At 20.1% G+C, this 19,996-nt stretch overlaps 1 protein-coding gene across 7 annotated transcripts; it reads left to right on the top strand.

Annotated features, from left to right (window-relative positions):
• Positions 1–486: 486 nt before the first annotated feature.
• On the top strand, positions 487–19,363 carry LOC122498140 (myeloid leukemia factor). Of its 7 annotated transcripts, none has more exons than XM_043605746.1 (7): positions 487–834; positions 3,002–3,221; positions 4,859–5,135; positions 7,349–7,487; positions 10,755–10,820; positions 15,227–15,283; positions 18,618–19,363. In XM_043605746.1, exons 1-6 carry the CDS (start codon positions 782–784, stop codon positions 15,240–15,242), a joined length of 771 nt encoding a protein of 256 aa, XP_043461681.1. In that variant the 5' UTR covers positions 487–781; the 3' UTR covers positions 15,243–15,283; positions 18,618–19,363. The 7 variants fall into 7 exon arrangements, with proteins under 7 accessions (XP_043461681.1, XP_043461680.1, XP_043461677.1 ...); XM_043605745.1 differs by having other exon boundaries at positions 10,752–10,820; XM_043605742.1 differs by lacking the exon at positions 15,227–15,283.
• Positions 19,364–19,996: the final 633 nt, after the last annotated feature.

Below are 19,996 nucleotides of genomic sequence, written 5' to 3'. Positions count from 1 at the left end.
GTACCTATAGTGTTAGAAAAACATATTGGTTTGGAAGGAAATCGAAGAGTTTAGATTTATTAAAACATCTGTTTCTTAATCCAGATTATCTTTATGATGTTTTAGAAATATTTTGAGTTTCTTAAAGTACAATTACTCATTCTTTGGAATGTTTAAAATAACATCCGCTAAAACATGAAAATGTGTTTAGGTACTTTATTATACTATATTCTTTAGTCGTTCTCAGTCTCAGGTTTATATTTCGAAATATGTATTTTATACTTTTGTTTTAATAAATTTAATTAAGCCGCGACTTAAAAATCGCGATTCGATTAATCTCGAAATGTGATTCGAGCGAGATAGTAGTCGCTCGTCACAACCAATTTTTATTGGAGGTTATACGTAATAAATTGAATTCTCCCGCCAATAAGTATCGACATTTTAATTAGACGTTTGTCGCTATAACCATTAGATGTCACTCGTTGATAATTCTCAATCATTTGTTCCATTTTGTGGCATTGCAACTTGGACTTGGAAAAGATTTACTTTACTATCATACTAGTACACAATTTTTTGTCAAAATAATTGGAAAGTTAAGTGATACAGATTTCGAGAATTTTCCATAAAATAACGTGACGATTACGATTAAATTTGTTAATTCAGTGCGAGAAAATTATAGTTAGGAAGTTTTGATTTCATTGAATAGTGAAATTCATCGTGCGTAGTGTAAAATAATAATTATACCTATCCTGAAGGAACAGCTGATAATTGTGATTTTACAGTGCATTGAAAACTTTTCAACATGTCCATTTTTGGAGCTTTAACTGGAGACTTTGATGATGATCCAGCTGTGGCGTAAATATTTTTTTCAATTTCTCCCCTAACCTATAAATTTACTTATAAATAATGATAATATTAATGAATATAATTACTGCTTTTAATTAATTGGCCTAGGCCTAAATTCATATGGTACATTTTAGAGCGTTGACATTATTTGGCACTGACGTTTTGACATTGATCTTGTTTATTATGAGAAATTTATAAAATTTCTAATGTTAATAGCAAGGAATAATGATAGAATAACTTGTTGCTAAGCTATTGCTTTGTCTCACTTTGCTCTGCGTTTTATTATTTTCTCTCAATTTTCAGAGGCGCATGATTTCACCCAAATTATATTTTATATTTATAATTGTCATATATCGGAATTTTAAACTTAATAATCATCTTTTACTCTAAAGTTAGTTGTCTATAATTAAATGTTAATATTAAAATATTGAGAATTATTTTTTTTAATTCAATTATTTTCAGCAATTTTAATAAAATTCAATTATTTTCATAAATAACAATATTCATCTGATGAATTCAATTATTTTTGAAATTAATAAAATACTTCGCAGAAATTTAATTACTTTAACAAAAAATTTAAATAAAATTGTCAACATTTCAATTATCTTTATTAATGAATAGCAAATTTCTTCGCTAAAATTCAATTATTTTCAGGAAATTTAATATAATTCATGGCAAAACCCATTTTCAGAAAAATTTTTCTCATTTTAATGATTTTCAATATTCTATTTTAATAAAATTTCCGCAAAAGAATTCAATTATTATACAAAAATTTTGATAATATTCTACACAAATAACCAAGTTGAAATCCACAACGTTGATCAACGAAAAAAAATTGTTTACTTAGTAAATTAATTAAAAATACGCAGAAAATATTGTCACAAAAATATTTAGAAAAAAAGATTGATGTTTATATTTTGATAATAATTATTTTACAATTAAATATTAAATTAAAAATAATACTTTAATGTATTAAATATAGTTTTTTCGTTGATAAACGTTGTAGACTTCAACTTCGTCACAATATTCAATTATTTCCCAAAAAAATAAAAATTCAATTATTTTTATAAATAATAAAACTTGTTGCAGAATTTCAATTATTTTAATACAATTTTAACCGAAATCCTCGAAAAATATAATTATTCTTGAAAATGTTTTATTAAAATTCGTCAAAAGAATTAAATTATTTAAAAATTTGTCAATAAAATTTTTTAAGAATTTTAAGAATTGAATTTTAAGAAACATTCAATTATTCAATAAATTATCTATGTTTGTATTTAAATAATTGAATTCTCGTAGAATTTTCTAATAAAAAGTGATTTAAAAATTAATTTCAGTTAAAGTTTTAGAATTTTAGATAATAATTAAATTTTGAAGAAGGTTTTTAATAATTTGCAAATTTTAGAAATAATTAAATTAATAATAATAATTAATTAATTAATAATAATTAAAATCTTTGAAAAACTGAATTTTTCATACTTTTAATTAAAAATTATTTTCATAAATAATAAAATTCATCGCAAGAATTCAATTAATTTTAATACAATTTTAATAGAATTTCTCTAAAAAATTCAAGTATTTTTAATAAATTTTAATAAAATATATATACGAATTGAATTATTTTCCATTGAATTTCAATTTAATTCGTGGAAAAAATTTGTAAGAATTCTTTTTTTTTAAATTTTAATAAATTCTTCGTAAAAATTCAATTTTTTTTATAAATAATACAATTTTTTAGATGAATTCAATTATTTTCATAAATAATAAAATTCTTCGAAAGAATTAAATTATTTTCATAAATAATAAAATTTGTTGAAGGAATTCAATTATTTTTATTAAAATAAATAAATTTTTAAACCATTCGAGTAAATAATGATTATAAAGTTTAAAATTCCGTTAAATAACAATTATTAAGATTTGGGTGCAATCTTGCGCACAAATTTTCACGGTTTTGTAGTAAACAGATGAAAGTTCGCAAATCTCTCTTGTCAATCAGACTTCACTCTAGTTCGCATGACAATGACATTATTTTGTTTCTATTAAGTAAAATGAACCATAAAAATAAATTTGATCAAAAAGAAATTAAATTTTAATTCTACAATAATTCTTTTTGGTGAAAAGTGAAATTTGAATTGAGAAAAATGGTACATGTTTGATTTTATTTTTAAAAAAATAGATTACAAAGATTCGCCATGGGATCAATGTTTCCGGATCCTTTTGGAATGATGGGACCTCCCGCTCTCTCCGCCGGTTCTCGCCAACGATCGAGAGGACCTTTTGCTGACATGCAAATGATGCCCTTTGGTTTCCCTTCGTTTGGCTTTCTCATGCCAACAATGCCCACAATGCCATCAATGCCAGCAATGCCCAATCCGGCAATGATGATGTCCAACTTTGTAAGTTAATTAAATTAATTATTCATTCATTCATTTCAATCAATTGCGATTAAAAAAAGATTATAACAATTGCTCCGAGTTCAGGTAAATAAACATGTTTATTTATTCTTTACATGTTTTCAAAAGTTTTTAATTATTAAGACGATCGAATAATAATTTAAGCAACTTAATTTTTTAAGAACATTCATAAAATTATTACTTATAAATTAGTTAATAAATAATTTTACTTAAATATTTCAAAATTAATTCAATTTTAAAAAAGTTACGTTTACAATTTTCATAAATTTTCATAAACCTTCGAAAGGTTTCAATTTGAAATTTAAGAAAATTTCAATTTTGAATGAATTTAATTAGAAATTTTAAAGAACTTGACTTTTTGAAAAATTTTAATAATTCAAATTCTTTTGAAATTAGTTACATTTTTTAATAAATATTTAATTAATTTTTAAAAATAATGGACTTATAGAAGAATTTTAGTTAAAAAACACTTTAAAATATGAATTTTGGAGAAATTATACAAATGATTGCAGAAATTCAATTATTTTCAAAAGTATAATAAAAATTCTTCGCAGAAATTTAATTATGTTGAAAATTTTTTAAAAATTCTCGTCAAAATTTCAATTATCTTTATAAATAATAAAATTTTTCTCCAACATTAAATTATTTTCAAAAATTTTAATAAAATTCTTGGCAAAATTTTAATTATTTTGGAAAATTTTCCTCAATTCAATGATTTTCAATATCTACTATATTTTATAAAAATTTTCCAAAAATTTTTTTTTTATTTTAAAAAACTTTTTTTTATTTAAATGATTTTTAGTATTTACTTTTTTAATAAATATTTCCAAAGGAATTCATTTATTTAAAACCTTGTTGATAAAATTCTTTATGAGAATTCAATTTTCAGAAACATTAAATTATTCAATAAATTATTTATTTTTATATTTAAGTAATTGAATTCTCGTAGTATTTTCTAATAAAAATTGATTTAAAAATGAATTTTAGTTAAAATTTTGGATAATAATTGAATATTAGTAGCATTAAAATTTTGAATTTTTAGAAATAATTGAATTTTGAAAAATTGAATTGTAAGGAAATTGATTTGAAAATTCTTAAAGAAGTTTTTGAAAAATTATTAAAAATAATTGATTTAAAGAAGAATTTTAGTTAAGAATTCTAGAAAATAATAATTTAATTGAAATGATGAAAATAATTTTGAAGAAGTTATTGTATCAATATTCTTATAATTATATAAAATAATTTTCTCATCACTCGGTCATCTTTCATTATGTTTTATAATAAATATTCTTATAAGTTGTTAAATTTCAAAAAGATTTGAATTTAAATGTTTTGAAAAATTTTAATTCCTACGGAAAAATAATAATTAAATAATTATTTAAAAAAGAAGTTATTGATGTTTTCGAATAAGTTTACAATTAAAGAAATTGGTAAATAAATGTAGCAGACAATTTTTTTTTAGTATCTAATAATTTTGAGAGTGAATCAGAATATTCTTTAGGGTCAGGGAAAAAGATGAAAATTCTGTCTGGAAATGAGGGAAAAAGAAAATTAAAATTTTTGTCTCAACCCTGATGGTGTAAGTAATTAAATTGTAAAATATTTTCTTCTTTTTTAAGGGAAATGGAAATTGTCACTCCTTTGCGAGCACTTCTGTGATGACGATGACTAATGGTCCGGATGGGAAGCCACAAGTTTATCAAGCTTCAACATCAACAAGAGTCGCCCCTGGAGGCGTGAAGGAAACAAAAAAGACTGTTTGCGATTCTCGCACTGGAACAAAGGAAATGTCAATTGGTCATCATATTGGAGACAGGGCACACATTCTCGAACGCAAGAAGAACTTGCGCAGTGGGGAGGAGGAGGAGAATCAAGAATACATCAATCTTGAAGAAGGTAATATTATGTCTATACATAATTTGTTCAAAAATTTTAATTTTTCAATTATAGTTATAAACAAGTACCTTTTTAGAAAATTCACAATTGCTTCGTTGTTTTTTTGATAAAATTTAATAATATTTGGTAGAGAAATAGAAAAATAATACATCTACTAATGACAACAAGAATTTAAAAAATTCATGATTATTTAAGCAAAATAAATTGTTAATTAATTGAACAATTAAAGTTTTAAGTGAATTCTGGAATAGTTACGAAAAAATTCATCAAAGAAATTCAATTATTTTATAAAACCTTCCTACAATTAATTTCAAAATATTTAATGAAATTTTTTTTAAAAATAATTTTAATAAAATTCTTCGTAGAAATTAAATTAATTTCAATAATTTATCAAAATTCAACTATTTTCAATATCTACTATTTCAATAAAATTCCACAAAAGAATTCAATTAGGTATTTAAAAAAGAAATACATATTATTAAAAAATTCGTCTCAAGAATTCAATTTAAATAAAAAAATAAAAATTTCACAAAAGAATTCAATTATCTTCAAAAAATAATAAACTTTTTCTCCAAAATTCAATTATTTTAAAAAACTTTTCTCAATTCGATCAAATTTTTTTTTTACAGAGATTCAATGATTTTTAATACAATTTTAATATAATTTCTCGAAAAATAAAATTATTCTTAAAAATTTTATTGAAATTCGTCAAAAGAATTTTAATTATGAACCTATTTAAAAATTTGTTTCATAAATATGTAATAAAATTCACCTTCAAATTTCAATTATTTTTAATACAATTTTTAATGGAATTTCTTCTTGAAAATTTTATTAAAATTCATCAAAGAAATTCAATTATTTTAAAATGCTTATTATTGTGAAAATTTTTGAAGAAATTCTCTTTAACAATTCAATTTGTTTTTAAAATAATTTTAATAAAATTCTTCGTAGAAATTTAATTAATTTCAATAATTTATCAAAATTCAATTATTTTTAATATCTACTATTTCAATAAAATTTCACAAAATGAATTCAATTATTTAAAAATAGAAATATATTATTAAAATTCGTCTCAAGAATTCAATTATTTTCAAACGTAATGAAATTCTTCTTCAAAATTCAATTATCTTTATAAATAATAAAATTCTTCCTCAAAATTCAATTATCTTTTTAAATAATAAACTTTTTCTTCAAAATTTCATTTATTTTCAAAAACTTGTCTCAATTTAATCAAATTTTTTTACAGAGATTTAATTATTTTTAATTACTTTTAATTAATTTAATAAAAATGAAATTATTCTTAAAAACTTTATTGAAATTCGTCAAAAGAATTTTAATTACTTATTTAAAAATTTATTGATAAAATTCTTTAAATGAGAGTTCAATTTTAAAAATCATTCAATTTTTCAAGAACTTATTTATTTTTGTATTTAAATAATTGAATTCTCGTAGAATTTTCTAATAAAAATTGATTTAAATATGAATTTCAGTTAAAATTTAAGATAATAATTGAATATTAAACTCTCTAAATTTGAATTAGTAAAAATGTTTTCTAATTTGAATTAGTGACTGACTTTTTGCTTTTCAATTATCAGATTTTACCAATAAATAGTGGTTTCTACTAATTTAATAGTAAAATTTACTATAATTCAAAAGCAAAAAGTCAGTCACTAATTCCAATTAGAAAACATTTTTACTAATTCAAATTTAGAGAGAAAGTAGTGAATTTTTAGAAATTATTGAATTTTGAAAAGGTTTCAAATTATAATCTTTGAATGTTTGAATTTTTCATACTTTTAACTAAAAATTGTGTAGATTTAATTTTTTTTAAGTTATTTGAAGTTTTTATTTTCTAATATATATATATATTTGATTGAAGAATTTCCGAATAATCGATGAAACTTCGTAAAATTGAATTGTTAAACAAAAGGATTTGAAAATTTTCAAAGAAATTTTTCAAAAATTTTTAAAAATGAATGAATAATTAATTTAAAGAAGAATTTTAGTTAAAAATTCTTGAAAATAATTGAATTGAGAATAATTTTTATGAAGTTACAGTAACAATATTCTTAATAATGTAAAATAATGATTTTATCAGTCGGTCATTTTTAATTATTATAAAACATGAAGATATCGTACAAGTTTTCACAAGTGAAAAATATTATTAATAATAATGAAATAATAGTTGTTATGAAATAATTTTATTTTTTTAGAGGAGGCCGATGATTTTAATAAAGAATGGGAAACACGTACACGACGCTCAGTTGGTGCAATCGGAGGTGGTCCAGGAACTTCACACAACAGACGTCGATCAGATCAAAGGCATTTAGCCTTACCCAGTCCATCATCAAGGTTTGTGTCCTTTTCACATTTTTTAATTTATACGTAATTGAGATTTAAATATTTTTCAATTTCAAAGGTAAGAAATTGACGAGAAAAATTGAAATTAAATCATTAATTTACTCAAAAACTATATTTTTATCTATTTTATTAGTCGAGAAATGCATTTTTTATTTGAGTGAATTTATAATTGAAAGAACATCTTCCGTTTCAACTTTGAAAATTAATTTTCCTCCATTTTATTTTTTATTTTTTTCTAAATGTTTCCAATTTTTGTGAAATTTTTCAAGAATGTGTAATTAAAATTCTTTTAAATTTGCATGAATTATTGTTTTTGTAGATAATTGCATAAAATTCGTACCTTTTTCTCTCTAGTATGTTAAAATAGTAGAATGGCATGTTAATTGAATTTCAGGCCTCGGATATTCTGACTTTTTCGCCTTTTTCGACTATTTTCAAAAAATACGATTTTTCTGACTTATTTACAAAAAATGCGAATTTTTCGACTTTTCTTTCAAATATTGCAACAAAATACCACATTTTTAGTATAAAATGCAATTTATTTCTATTTTTATAGATTGAAAAATAACTAGACAAAACTTTAAAAAATAATTTTTGAATAATTTTTCAAAATAAATTTTTTTAAGCAGATTTTGAAAAATTGAGATTTTGTAAAATGTAATTGAAAATTATTGATTTTTTCAAGTATTTTATTATAATTTTTGAAAATTAACTTTTGAAGAATTTTAATTTCAAATTTTTGAAAATAATTGAATTCTCAAAAATTTCAATGAAAAATCATTAAAAAATTTTAATGGCAAATTTTTGAAAATATTTGAATTCACAAAAATTTCAATGAAAAATCTTCAAGTGAAAATTTAAAAATGAAAATTAATGACAAGTAGCTTCTAAAAATTGTGTTAGAATATTTTTGAAAAAAATTATTCTTAGAATTTACAACATTCACCAAAAATTCAAATACATACAAAAAATAATAATATAGCAATTTTTGAGAATTATTTTCAAAATTTTGAAAAAAAGAATCATGTTCAACATTTTTTAATTAAAATTCTTCAAAAAATTAATTAGTTTTTTTCTTAAATTATACAAAACTTCTTTTTAGAAATTCAATTATTTACGAAAAATTACATTAGAATATTTTTAAAAAACTGATTCTTAGGATTGTTTTATCATCATTTATTAAAATTCAATTATCTTCGAACAAAGTAATCAAAATTCTTTAAAAATTTGATTTATTTATATTTTTTGAAAAATTAAATTCTTTTTAAAAGATTTTACCAAATTTAAATTTTTTTGGAAAATTTCCAATTGTTTATAATTGAAAAACTAAATTGTTTTTCAAAAATTATTTTGTAACACTTTTAAGAATTTAATTTAAAGAGTTTATCTATTTTAATGTTAAGAAAATATTATACATTTAAAACTTTTACAGTTACAGTTCAAATTATTATAAAAAATTGAATTTTTGTATTAAAAAAATTGTATTTTCGAAGAACTTTTAGAAAATTATTAAAATTTGATTTTAAATGATTGATTTAGAAATTAAGTTTAGTTAAAGATTGTAGAAAATAATTGAATTCTTAAAAATTTTAATGAAAAATTTGCGAGTGTAAATTTAAAAATGAAAATTAATGAAAATTAGCTTCTAAAAATTATATTACTTGCAATATTTTTGAAAAAGGTAATTCTTAGAATTTTTTCATTCTTATTTTTTAAAATTCTATTATTTTCAATACTTTTCAATTAAATATTTCCGAAAATTCAAAAACATATATAAAATAATAACATTAAAATTTTTTAGAATTATTTTCAACATTTTGGAGAAAACGATTATTTTTTATTATTGAATTATTATAATTATTAAAGCATTCAAAAGCTTTAATTACAATTTTTCATAAAATTAAATTGGTTTTATTTAATTTATATATTACAATTCGTTTAAAAATTTCAATTACTTTCGAAAAATTATATTAGAATATTTTTAAAAAACTAATTTTTAGAATTGTTTTATCATAATTTATTAAAATTCAATTATCTTCGAACAAAGTAAATTAAAATTTTTTTAAATTTTACTTTTTTATAATTATTAAAATTTTTTCGAAAAATTACATTAGAATATTTTTAAAAAACTAATTTTTAGAATTGTTTTATCATCATTTTTTAAAATTCTATTATTTTCGAATAAAGTAAATTAAAATTTTTGAAAATTTTCTTTTTTATATTTATTAAAATTTTGAAGAAATTATTTTTATAAAAATAAAAATTCTTTAAAAATTTGATTATTTTTGTAATATTTTTTAAAAATTCAATTCTTTTCTAATAAGTTTTCACAAAATTTCAATTATTTGTGAAAATTTTCGATTTATATAATTGAAAAACTATTGTCTTTGAAAAATTATTTTAAAAAATTGTTTAAAAATTAATTTTAACATTTTCTTTATTATAATTTTTTGAAAATATTATAATTTAATAACTTTAAAAAAAACATGGACAGATGCAGTTACAATTATTATAAAAAATTGATTTTTTGTATTTAAATAATTGAATTCTCTAACAACTTTCGAAAAATTATTAAAAATTGAATTAGAGATGAAGTTCAATGAAAAATTATAGAAAATAATTGAATTTTAAAAGTTGCAATTTTTAGAAATTATTAAATTTCAGATGGTTTGAAATTGAAATTTTTAATTTTTATTCCTCGTGGAAAAACAAAAATTAGTTAAATATTTATTTAAGAAAATTATTTTATTCGTTTTGAATAATTGAATTTCGAAATCAATGAAAGGGAAATACAAATAATAAACGACTTTAAATTTTCGACTTTTTTCGTATTTTTAATCGACAAAAGTGACTTTTTTTGAGCCTTAAAGTCGATTCGAGACCTGAAATTTAATTATCTTTATAGAAATTGTAGATATAAATTTGCAAACAAAATTAATTGCTTCACAGAAACAAGAAGTCCGGGAGATTTGTTAAAAACAAGAAATCAGGGAGAAAATGAAAAAAGAAATATGAAGAATTTGAATACGTCTTTACTTGATATTTATTTCTGGAAAAATGATAATTGTGAAATTAGATGCATGAGAAAGGAATAAATTCTTCTTTTGCAGTATCGTAGAATATTTCTTTTATTGATATTATTTTCTGGTTTTTTTTTAGTATATAAAATTTGCTAATGCATGCTTTATGTAGACATTTCTATGTTTATTACTCGAAACTTTTTTGTTACTGGTCCGGTTAATGGTGCATTCTTAGTAGTCGACAGTCTAGTCACTCAAAATGGATACCCTCACCGAGAAGAGCAATACGAGCTTTAACGTCTCGGTAAGTTGCCAATTGTTTCCTTTTATGTTCACTCTAGGAAAACTTGCAAGTCAAGAAACATTTGTCTGGGGAAAGTGTTGATCTAATTATGAAAAAAAAACATTTTAGAATGTTTTAGAAACAGCTTGTGTTATGTGTTTGTTTATAATTCTGTCTGTCAGTATTTATTTATATAATTGTATTTCAATTTAGCCATTAAATAGGATAGTCAATTTTAACCGAAAATCCATCAATCCAGAATAAAATATAATTTCCAGAATTCCATTATATTTCGATTTTCGACTAAAGTCGTCGCTCAGTAATTTTAAAAAAAATTATAATATTTTGATGGAATGATTTTAAAGGTATTAGAATCACTGAATTAAAAGAATTTTTTAAATATTTTTAATATTAATTGTGAAAAAAGCATCTAAAGAATATGAGGTCGTAAAAACTGTCACTTTTTCGTCTATTAGAAAATATTAAAGAAAACACATAATTTACTATGAAAATGTAAAGAATTTATTGTCTGTTTGCTTATTTTCACGATTTTTAAATATAAATAACTTTCTTGGAGAAAAATGAAAAATTCCAATTCTTGGACAATATTTAATTGACAACTAAATTGATCATAGTTGCCACTGGTCAGGAAATTCAGGAAAAAGTCAGGAAAAGTAGAATTGGTCAGGGAAATCAGGGAAAAGTCAGGTTTATTAAAAGTATTGGGAAAAATTAAATTTTTAGAATTCATAAGAAAATTCTGAATTTTTGGGTCTTTTTTGTTCAAAATTAATTGACTTTCACAAAGTTGCGTTTATAATTTTCAAAAACAGATAAACTTTAGAAGGTTTCAATTTCAAATTTTATAAAATTTCAATTTTGAATGAATTTAATTAGAAATTTTAAAGAACTTGGATTATTGAAAAATTTTAATAATTCAAATTCTTCTGAAATTAGTTACATTTTTTAATGTGTATTTAATTAATTATTTAAAAAAAATAAAAATGGATTTATAGAAGAATTTTTTAAACAATAAAAAAAATTGAATTTTAGAGAATTTATATGCGAATGCAGAAATTCAATTATTTTCAGAGGTTCTTCGCAAAAATTCAATTATGTTCAAAAATTTTTTTAAGTTCTCGTCAAAATTTCAATTATTTTTGTAAATAATAAAATTCTTTTCCAAAATTCAATAATTTTCAAAAATTTTAATAAAATTCGATAAAATTCTTGGCAAAATTTTAATTATTTTCAAAAACTTTACTTCATTTAACGATTTTCAATATCAATTTATTATTTTAACAAAATTTTCTAATTGAATTCAATTGAAAAAAAAAATGTTGATAAAATTCTACGCAAACGATCAATTATTTTCATAAATAATAAAAATTTTACTAGAATTCATATTATTTACAAATTTTTTTTTAAGTAATGAAAAAATGTAAAATGTAATATTTTAAAAAATGTAATGCCATTATATTTTATGAATTCGATTAAAATTGTATTAAAAATATTTGAATTCCTAAAACGAAATTTTTATTATTTATGATAATAATTGAATCTGTAAACAATTTTATTATTTATGATAATAATTGAATCTGTAAACAATTTTATTATTTATGAAAATAATGGCATTATTGCAAAGAAATTTATAACAAAATTAGTAAATAATTGAATTCCTGCGAAATTTTTATTATTATTCTTAAAAATTATATTAAAATTCTTTACGAGAATTCAATTTTAAGAAAAATTGTAAATAAATAAATAAAATTTTTCTCTGAAATTCAAGTGTTTTTAAAAATTTTAATAAAATTCTTGGTAAAATTTCAACATTTTTAAAAAAAATTTCCTCAATTTAATAATTTTTTATTTCTACTATTTTAATAAATTTTTCCGAAAGAATTCAATTATTTAAATAAAATTTTTGATAAAATTGTACGAAAACATTTAATTATTTTCATGTTTAAATATTAATAATTCAATTATTGTCATAAATAATAAAATTCTTCGTAGAATTTCAATTATTTCCAATAAAATTTTAATCGAATTGCTTAAAAAATGTAATTATTCTTAAAAATTTTATTAAAATTCGTCGAAGGAATTCAGTTATTTAGAAATTTATAAATAAAATTCTTTATGGGAATTCAATTAAAAATTTTTTTTTTATTTTTGCATTTAAATAATTGAATTCTTCCAGAATTTTCTAATAAAAGTTGATTTAAAAATGAATTTCAGTTAAAATTTTAGATATAATTGAATATTAAAAGATTTATAGTATGAATTTTTAGAAATAATAAAATTTTGAAAAGATTTCAAATTAAAATCATTGAAAATCTGAATTTTTCAAGCTTTTGACTAACAATTCTGTTGAATTAATTTTCTTGAAAAATTTTAATTTCAATTCTTTAGAAATTATTTGAAGTTTTTATTTTTCCTATAATAATTTATTGAAATTTCGTAAAATTTTTTAAACATTCTCGTCAAAATTTCAATTATCTTTAAAAATAATGAAATTCTTCTCCGAAAATCAATTAATTTCAAAAATTTTGATAAATAAAATTCTTGGCAAAATTTCAATTATTTTCTAAAAAATTTCCTCAATTCAATGATTTTTAGTATCTACTATTTTAAATATAATAAAAATTTCCAAAAAGAATTCAATTATTTAAAAAGAAATTTGATAAAATTCTACGCAAACATTTAATTATTTTCAATCATAAATAGTAAAAAAATTCACAGGAATTCTAATATTTACCAATTTTTATAAATTTCTTAACAATAATTCAATTATTTTCATAAATAATAAAATACTTTTTAGGAATTCAATTATTTTTTAAAAATAATAAAACGCATTGCAGAATTTCAATTATTTTTAATCGAATTTCTCGAAAAATCTAATTATTCTTAAAAATTTTATTCAAATTTTATTCAAATTTTATTCAAATTTGTTGAATGACTTCAATTATATTTAAAAATTTGTTGGTAAATTCTTTATGACAATTCAATTCAATTATTCAATAAGTTATTTATTTTTGTATTTAAATAATTGAATTCTCGTATAATTTTCTAATAGAAATTGATTGAAAAATAAATTTCAGTTGAAATTTTAGATAATAATTGAATATTATGAGAATTATATTCAATTATTTTCAGAGGTAATGAAATTTTTCGTAGAAATTCAATTACGTTCAAAAATTTTTTAAAGTTCTGTTAAAAATTTCAATTATCTTAATAAACAATAAAATTCTTCTCCGAAATTCAATTATTTTCAAAAATTTTAATGAAATTCTTGGCAAAATTTCAATTATTTTCAAAAATTTTCCAAAAATTTTTAGAAATAATTAAATTTTGAAATTGTTTCAAATTGAAATCTTTGGAAATTTGAATTTTTCATACTATTGTCTAACAATTCTTTAGAATTAGTTTTTTTGAAAAAGTTTAATTGACTTTTTTTAAAAATTATTTGAAGTTTTTAACTTAATTGAAAAATCTTCCAATATGTAATTGTAATTTCATAAAATTGAATTGTAAACAAATGGATTTAAAAATTCTCAAAGAACTTTTTAAAAAATTATTGAAAATATTAATTGATTTAAAGAAGAATTTTAGTTAAAAATTCTAGAAAATAATAATTTAATTGAAATGATGAAAATAATTTTGAAGAAATTATTTTACTATAAATATTAAAAATATTTAAAAAATTTTTTATGTTTAATGATCCTAATACCTTTATTATAATTTTTTAAAATTAGTCAGCGACGACTTTAGTCGAACTATTATGGAATGACTCTAAAAGTATAATTTTTTTTTATTTATTAAAAATGATGAAATATTGATTTAAAATAATAGAAAGCTCATTCTTGGAATAATTTTTAATACAAAAAAATAAAAGTGGAAGAAACTAATTTTTCTTTTAAAATAAAAACTGTATCCATATATATTGCATTATTTTTCCATTGTTTATATACATTCTTTCAATTTTCGTTAAACATTAACAAAGTATTTTGCATCCGATCATATCGAAGTCTTGTTATTTTTCTTTTCATATAAAAATAATGAATTCTTAGAGATTTGATTGGGAAGCTTGCAAAAATTTTCGCTATTTTCGCTTATATATATATAATACTTACATAAAAAATGAAATCTGTTTGGAATTATAAATTCACTCATTAACTCATTAACTTGCTTTCAAGCTTTATTACACTTTCTCATGCTTTGAACTGCTATTACAATGTTAAACATTTAAAAACAAATTCAAAATATACATAAACACAATATAATATGAATTAATAAAATAAAATGAAATTTCCGAGCATTATTTTTACAAAATATTTTTTTCTTTGTTTCTTCCATTGTGATTAAATTTAAAATTCTTTGCAAAAAAAAGTGGAATATTATGAGGAATGTTCCATTATTGTGTATTTCAGGTACAGCCACAAGTAATTAAATAATTAAAAAAAGCATTGTTCGCAACAGAGATGATTGTAAGTATTTATCATTCTTTACATTATGATTCGTATGTGCTTCACATTTTTTATTTGCATTTTCTTTACTCTCATTTTTTCTGCAACATCATTTGCAGACATTACCACAGTATTTCAATATTTTCTTTTTTCTAATGTAATAATTTATTAAATAATTAAATTAAATTAAATTGAATTGAATTGAATTGAATTGAATTGAATTGAATTAAATTGAATTAAATTGAATTAAATTGAATTAAATTGAATTAAATTGAATTAAATTGAATTAAATTGAATTAAATTAAATAAAATTAAATTAAAAATAAATTAAATAATTTATTAATATAATAATTTAAATTTTTCTTTAGTTGAATAAATTTATAAAAGTAAAGTATTGTTTCAATTTTAATTGTCAATAATTGACTGCTCGTGTTTATAATTAAATATAAGAAAAAGAAAAAAAATACTGCGGAAGTGTCGTCTTTTTCATCTTCAGGCATGTGAATATCATTCATGTCTAACTATATTGTTCATCGTAGCATGAATCTCATTGAGTAGAATAAATTAATTTTCACTTTTATATCACATTCGTAATTAGTAGGTCATATTTTTCATTTTCTGAATGGGATACAAGTAGTCTGAATAAAAGAAATGGCATTATTTAAAAAAAAAAAGAAATATTCTTGACATTCTGGACTGACTAATGGCTTTTTGAAATTATGCAATTTTTATTATTTAAAAACAAGAAATTATTGCTTATATTCTTTTTATATTATTTTATTTATTTTTTTTTTTTATTTTTTATTTTTTTTATTTATTTTTTTATTTATTTATTTATTTTTTTTATTTTTTTTTAATTATTTTTATTTATTCTTTTTATATTCAGTTTTTTATACTAAAGTGAACGAACGCTTTTTTAAAATTACATAAACAAATTTTCACATTAAGAACTTTTTAACTTTTCTTCAAATCTGAAGTTATTTAGTTTTTTATCATTTAGAAAACCATTTAAAAATAATTAAGTTAAAATAATTAGAACACGAATGAAAAGCGTATAAGTTCTAAGAAAACAACTCATACTTTTCAAAAATATTCAGATTATTATTATTATTACTATTATTGTTTATTATTTCTAAGTCGGTTAATATATTTAAGAAATTTCCTATTTATTTTATTTGAAGAAAGCATATTTTTTTAATATGCAAAAAATATTTCTTTTCATGAATGTTAAAATTATGAAATTCTGATATTTATTTACTACAGAAATTTTATTAACATACATTACATAGATTGCTGACATTAAAGGCTACTTAAAAAAATTGGCATTACTTTAAATTCTCTAATAGTAGAAATAAAAAAATTATTCTCAAAAATTTTAATAAAATTCTATTCAAAAATTCAATTATTTAAAAGAATTTTTATAAAATTCTCCGAAAGAAGTCAATTATTTTTTTATGATTTTGATAGAATTTGTTCATAAAAAATTGTCTATTTTTAATACAATTGGAATTAAAATTCTTAAAAAAAAATTTTAATAACATTCTTTGCAAGAATTCAATTATATTTAAAAATAAAATTCTTTACAAAAATTCAATTATTTTGAATATAATTTTAAATAATATTCCTTGAAAAATGCAATTAATCCTAAAAATTTTATTAAAATTCTTCGATAGAATTCAATTATTTATCAAATTTTTGATAAAATTCTTTATAAGAATTCAATTTTAAGAAATAATCAATAAACTATTTATTTTTGTATTTAAAGAATTGAATTAAATTGAATTAGTTTCTGAAAAATTTAACCAAAAATTTGGAAGATAATTGAATTTTAAAAAAATTTAGAATTGAAGTTATCACCGGGATAAGAAAAAAAGTGAATATCGAAATATTTTCAAAAAAAAATTCCTAATTCAATTTTTAAATATGATTTTACCATTTCATCAAATCTTCTGCTATTTTCAATCAATTGACATTAATTTTTTGTTATTTTATTTTTCTAAAATTTTACAGTTGCTATTAAAATTCTAGTTTTTTGAACTAAACTAATTGAATTTTAGTGAATGTTTCTTTGCATCGTTTTTCAATTTTTGAATTTAACGCAGAACCACAATTTCTATTTAGTTTTTAGTGTAGAAAACAACATCAAGAAATTCAAAATGCATCTAAAATAATTTAATTTCGGGAGATTTATAAATAAACAGGAATTTAATTTCTAAAAACCATTAAAATTTTATTTCAATTTCTTAAAAAATTTTTTTTTTTTACATTTTAATTATATTTTTGAATGATAAATTCTGAAAATAATTGAAAAATAATTAATTGAAAATTTTGTAAACAATTAAAATTTCGTAAAATTTTAGTTTTTTTTGAAAAAATGTTACTAAAATTTTAAAAAATAATAGTTTCTGAAGAATTTCAATTGAAAATTTTGAAAATACTAGAAATTTGCTATTTAATTTTTTACAACTGATGTTATTAACTCCGATTTATGTGTTTTTTATGGTATCGTAAGAAATAGTTGATAAAATTTTTTTGAATAAAAATTTATTAGGATTTTATATGTGTAAATTTTGGTCACTCAAATATTAAATTTGTAAAAGATATTAATTTTTCCTAATCGGAAAAATACCAAATATCCTAAGTTTTTGTTTTTATTTTTGTATAAGTAATTGAAAATAATTCATTATCCAAACAGTCAGAAAATAAAATGAGATTTAAGAAAATTTATTTAAAGTTTTCCAAAATATTGTGACGCGCTCATAATAAACGTGCCTATGAAGCAAACTAATTATAGGTTATGTTCGTTTTAGATTTATTTTGATTAAAAATTCCTTTTTAATTATGTAAATTTGAAACCAGTTTTTATTGAATATTTTGGATGTAATAAAGACTTGAACATCAATAAATTTGTAATAGTGATTGATTTTCTTTCTGAATTTCTACTCCAAAAGTTATAAACATAACCTAAAATTTTGCTTTTTAGGTATACCTTTTTTTTTAGAAGCGCGTCACAGTAAATAAATTTTTAATTTCTTGATTTTTAAAAGAGAGAACAAATTTTAGAATCTTCCGCATTTTATCTATTTGCTTATATTGTCTAATATATATTTTCCAAAAAAAAATTATGTGGTCCTGTGATATGAACTTGTCATGAAAATTGCTAATGCAAATACTTAGTAAAAAATAAAAATAAGTATCAATACAATTTTTCTAATTATTTTGGTTAGTTTTATATATAATTGTTTGCAAATAATATTCCTTTGTATCCGTTATAAATTAAATGTTTAAAATAAAGTTTCAAAAAAAAAAAAAAAAAAAAAAAAATTAAGATATGTAATAAATGTTTATTTTGCAGACCTGATAATGAAACCGATGAAAAATCATCTCCTACATGTTCGTCTGGACGAAAACGTGAACACACACCAGAAGCAGAAGTTAATCACAAGCGGCACATCACAAAAGAAACTGATGATTAAGAATCTCATTAAAATAACTAATCCACTTATCATGTACAATCTAAAAATAGGAAAAGTGAAGAATAAATAATTTCTCACAATTTGGCATGCCAGTAAAACGTACAGATATTACTGAAATATCTACTGGTACACTCTTAACTTCTGGCGATATATCCTTATCCCAATTTAGTTGTGGTCTTGTGGTGGTTGGCCAGAGAAGTATAAAATATACATCAGACTTTGTTTAAAAGTTAAAATTACCTAACATTGATAAAATAGAAAATAAAGAAAGTAATACAATTGAGAATAATTTCCCAATTATTATAATTCAGAATGTAATAAGTAGTTGAGTCTCAGAAACTGGAAATAGATTTAACGAAGATGTGTAACGCGGATCAAAAAAAACTTTTGTCCCGACTTTTCTTTTAAAGAAATAATTTTTTTTTTTTGAATATTTTTGATTAGTTCTTTAATTTTAACAAGAATTTTCTTTTCAGTCGCTGATGAAGTTGCACTGGCCTTTTCACTTTGAATCATTGCGCCTTTTGTTCTAAATTAGCTTTTACAATCTTAACAGTTGATCCGTTTGGAATATCTATCCTTTTGTTGTTATAATCTTCAGAAAGAAATTAGTATTACAACTTTACTTGCAATTTGTCATTGGATTATTTTTAGCATCCATTTTTGACTTTTTATGCTCTTGAGATAAAAACCAAAATTAGAAAATTAGAAAATTAGAAAATTTCACTGATACTTTCAAGAATCCCAGCAGTTATAAAACATTCTTCAGAGGAGTACATAGTAATTTTTCTCATTCTTATGTAATCTAAGTATAATTATTTTTGTTGATGGGACATTTTATAGTCGCCCAAAAAAATGGTCATACAACTTTTTATTGTTCATGAACATCATGAAAACATTAATATCAGCTTGTCAGGGCTCGAACTAGGTCCGTAAATCCCGTAAAAGTCCGTAAATTTGCTTGAAGTCCGTAAAAGTCAGTTTTTTTCAAAAAAAAGGTCCGTAATTTGATTGAGAAAAGACGAAAAGTTTGTAAATTGTACGATATAATTTTGGAAATTTTGAAAAAGTTAAAAATGATTGCAGAAATTCAATTATTTTCAAAAGTAATAAAATTCTTCGCAAAAATTCAATTATGTTCAAATTTTTTTTTTAAATTTTGCATCAAAATTTCAATTATTTTTAGAAATAATTAAATTCTTCTCTGAAATTCAATTATTTTCGAAAAATTTTAATTATTTTCGAAAAATTTTCCTCA

This window comes from Leptopilina heterotoma, unplaced genomic scaffold (assembly GCF_015476425.1).
Source record: "Leptopilina heterotoma isolate Lh14 unplaced genomic scaffold, ASM1547642v1 Lhet_142, whole genome shotgun sequence".
In the NCBI taxonomy this organism is placed as follows: Eukaryota; Metazoa; Arthropoda; class Insecta; order Hymenoptera; family Figitidae; genus Leptopilina; species Leptopilina heterotoma.
Note: the sequence above shows the minus strand (reverse complement) of the source record. Positions and strands in the feature narration are given on the sequence as shown.

What these genes read in the sequence shown, in the direction of transcription:
- LOC122498140 (XM_043605741.1), top strand. Translation starts at nt 782, where the DNA reads ATGTCCATTTTTGGAGCTTTAACTGGAGACTTTGATGATGATCCAGCT. An exon ending in TTACCCAGTCCATCATCAAG is followed by an intron (nt 7,488 to 10,751) that starts GTTTGTGTCCTT and finishes GTGCATTCTTAG; the next exon opens with TAGTCGACAGTCTAGTCACT. An exon ending in ATACGAGCTTTAACGTCTCG is followed by an intron (nt 10,821 to 18,617) that starts GTAAGTTGCCAA and finishes TTTATTTTGCAG; the next exon opens with ACCTGATAATGAAACCGATG.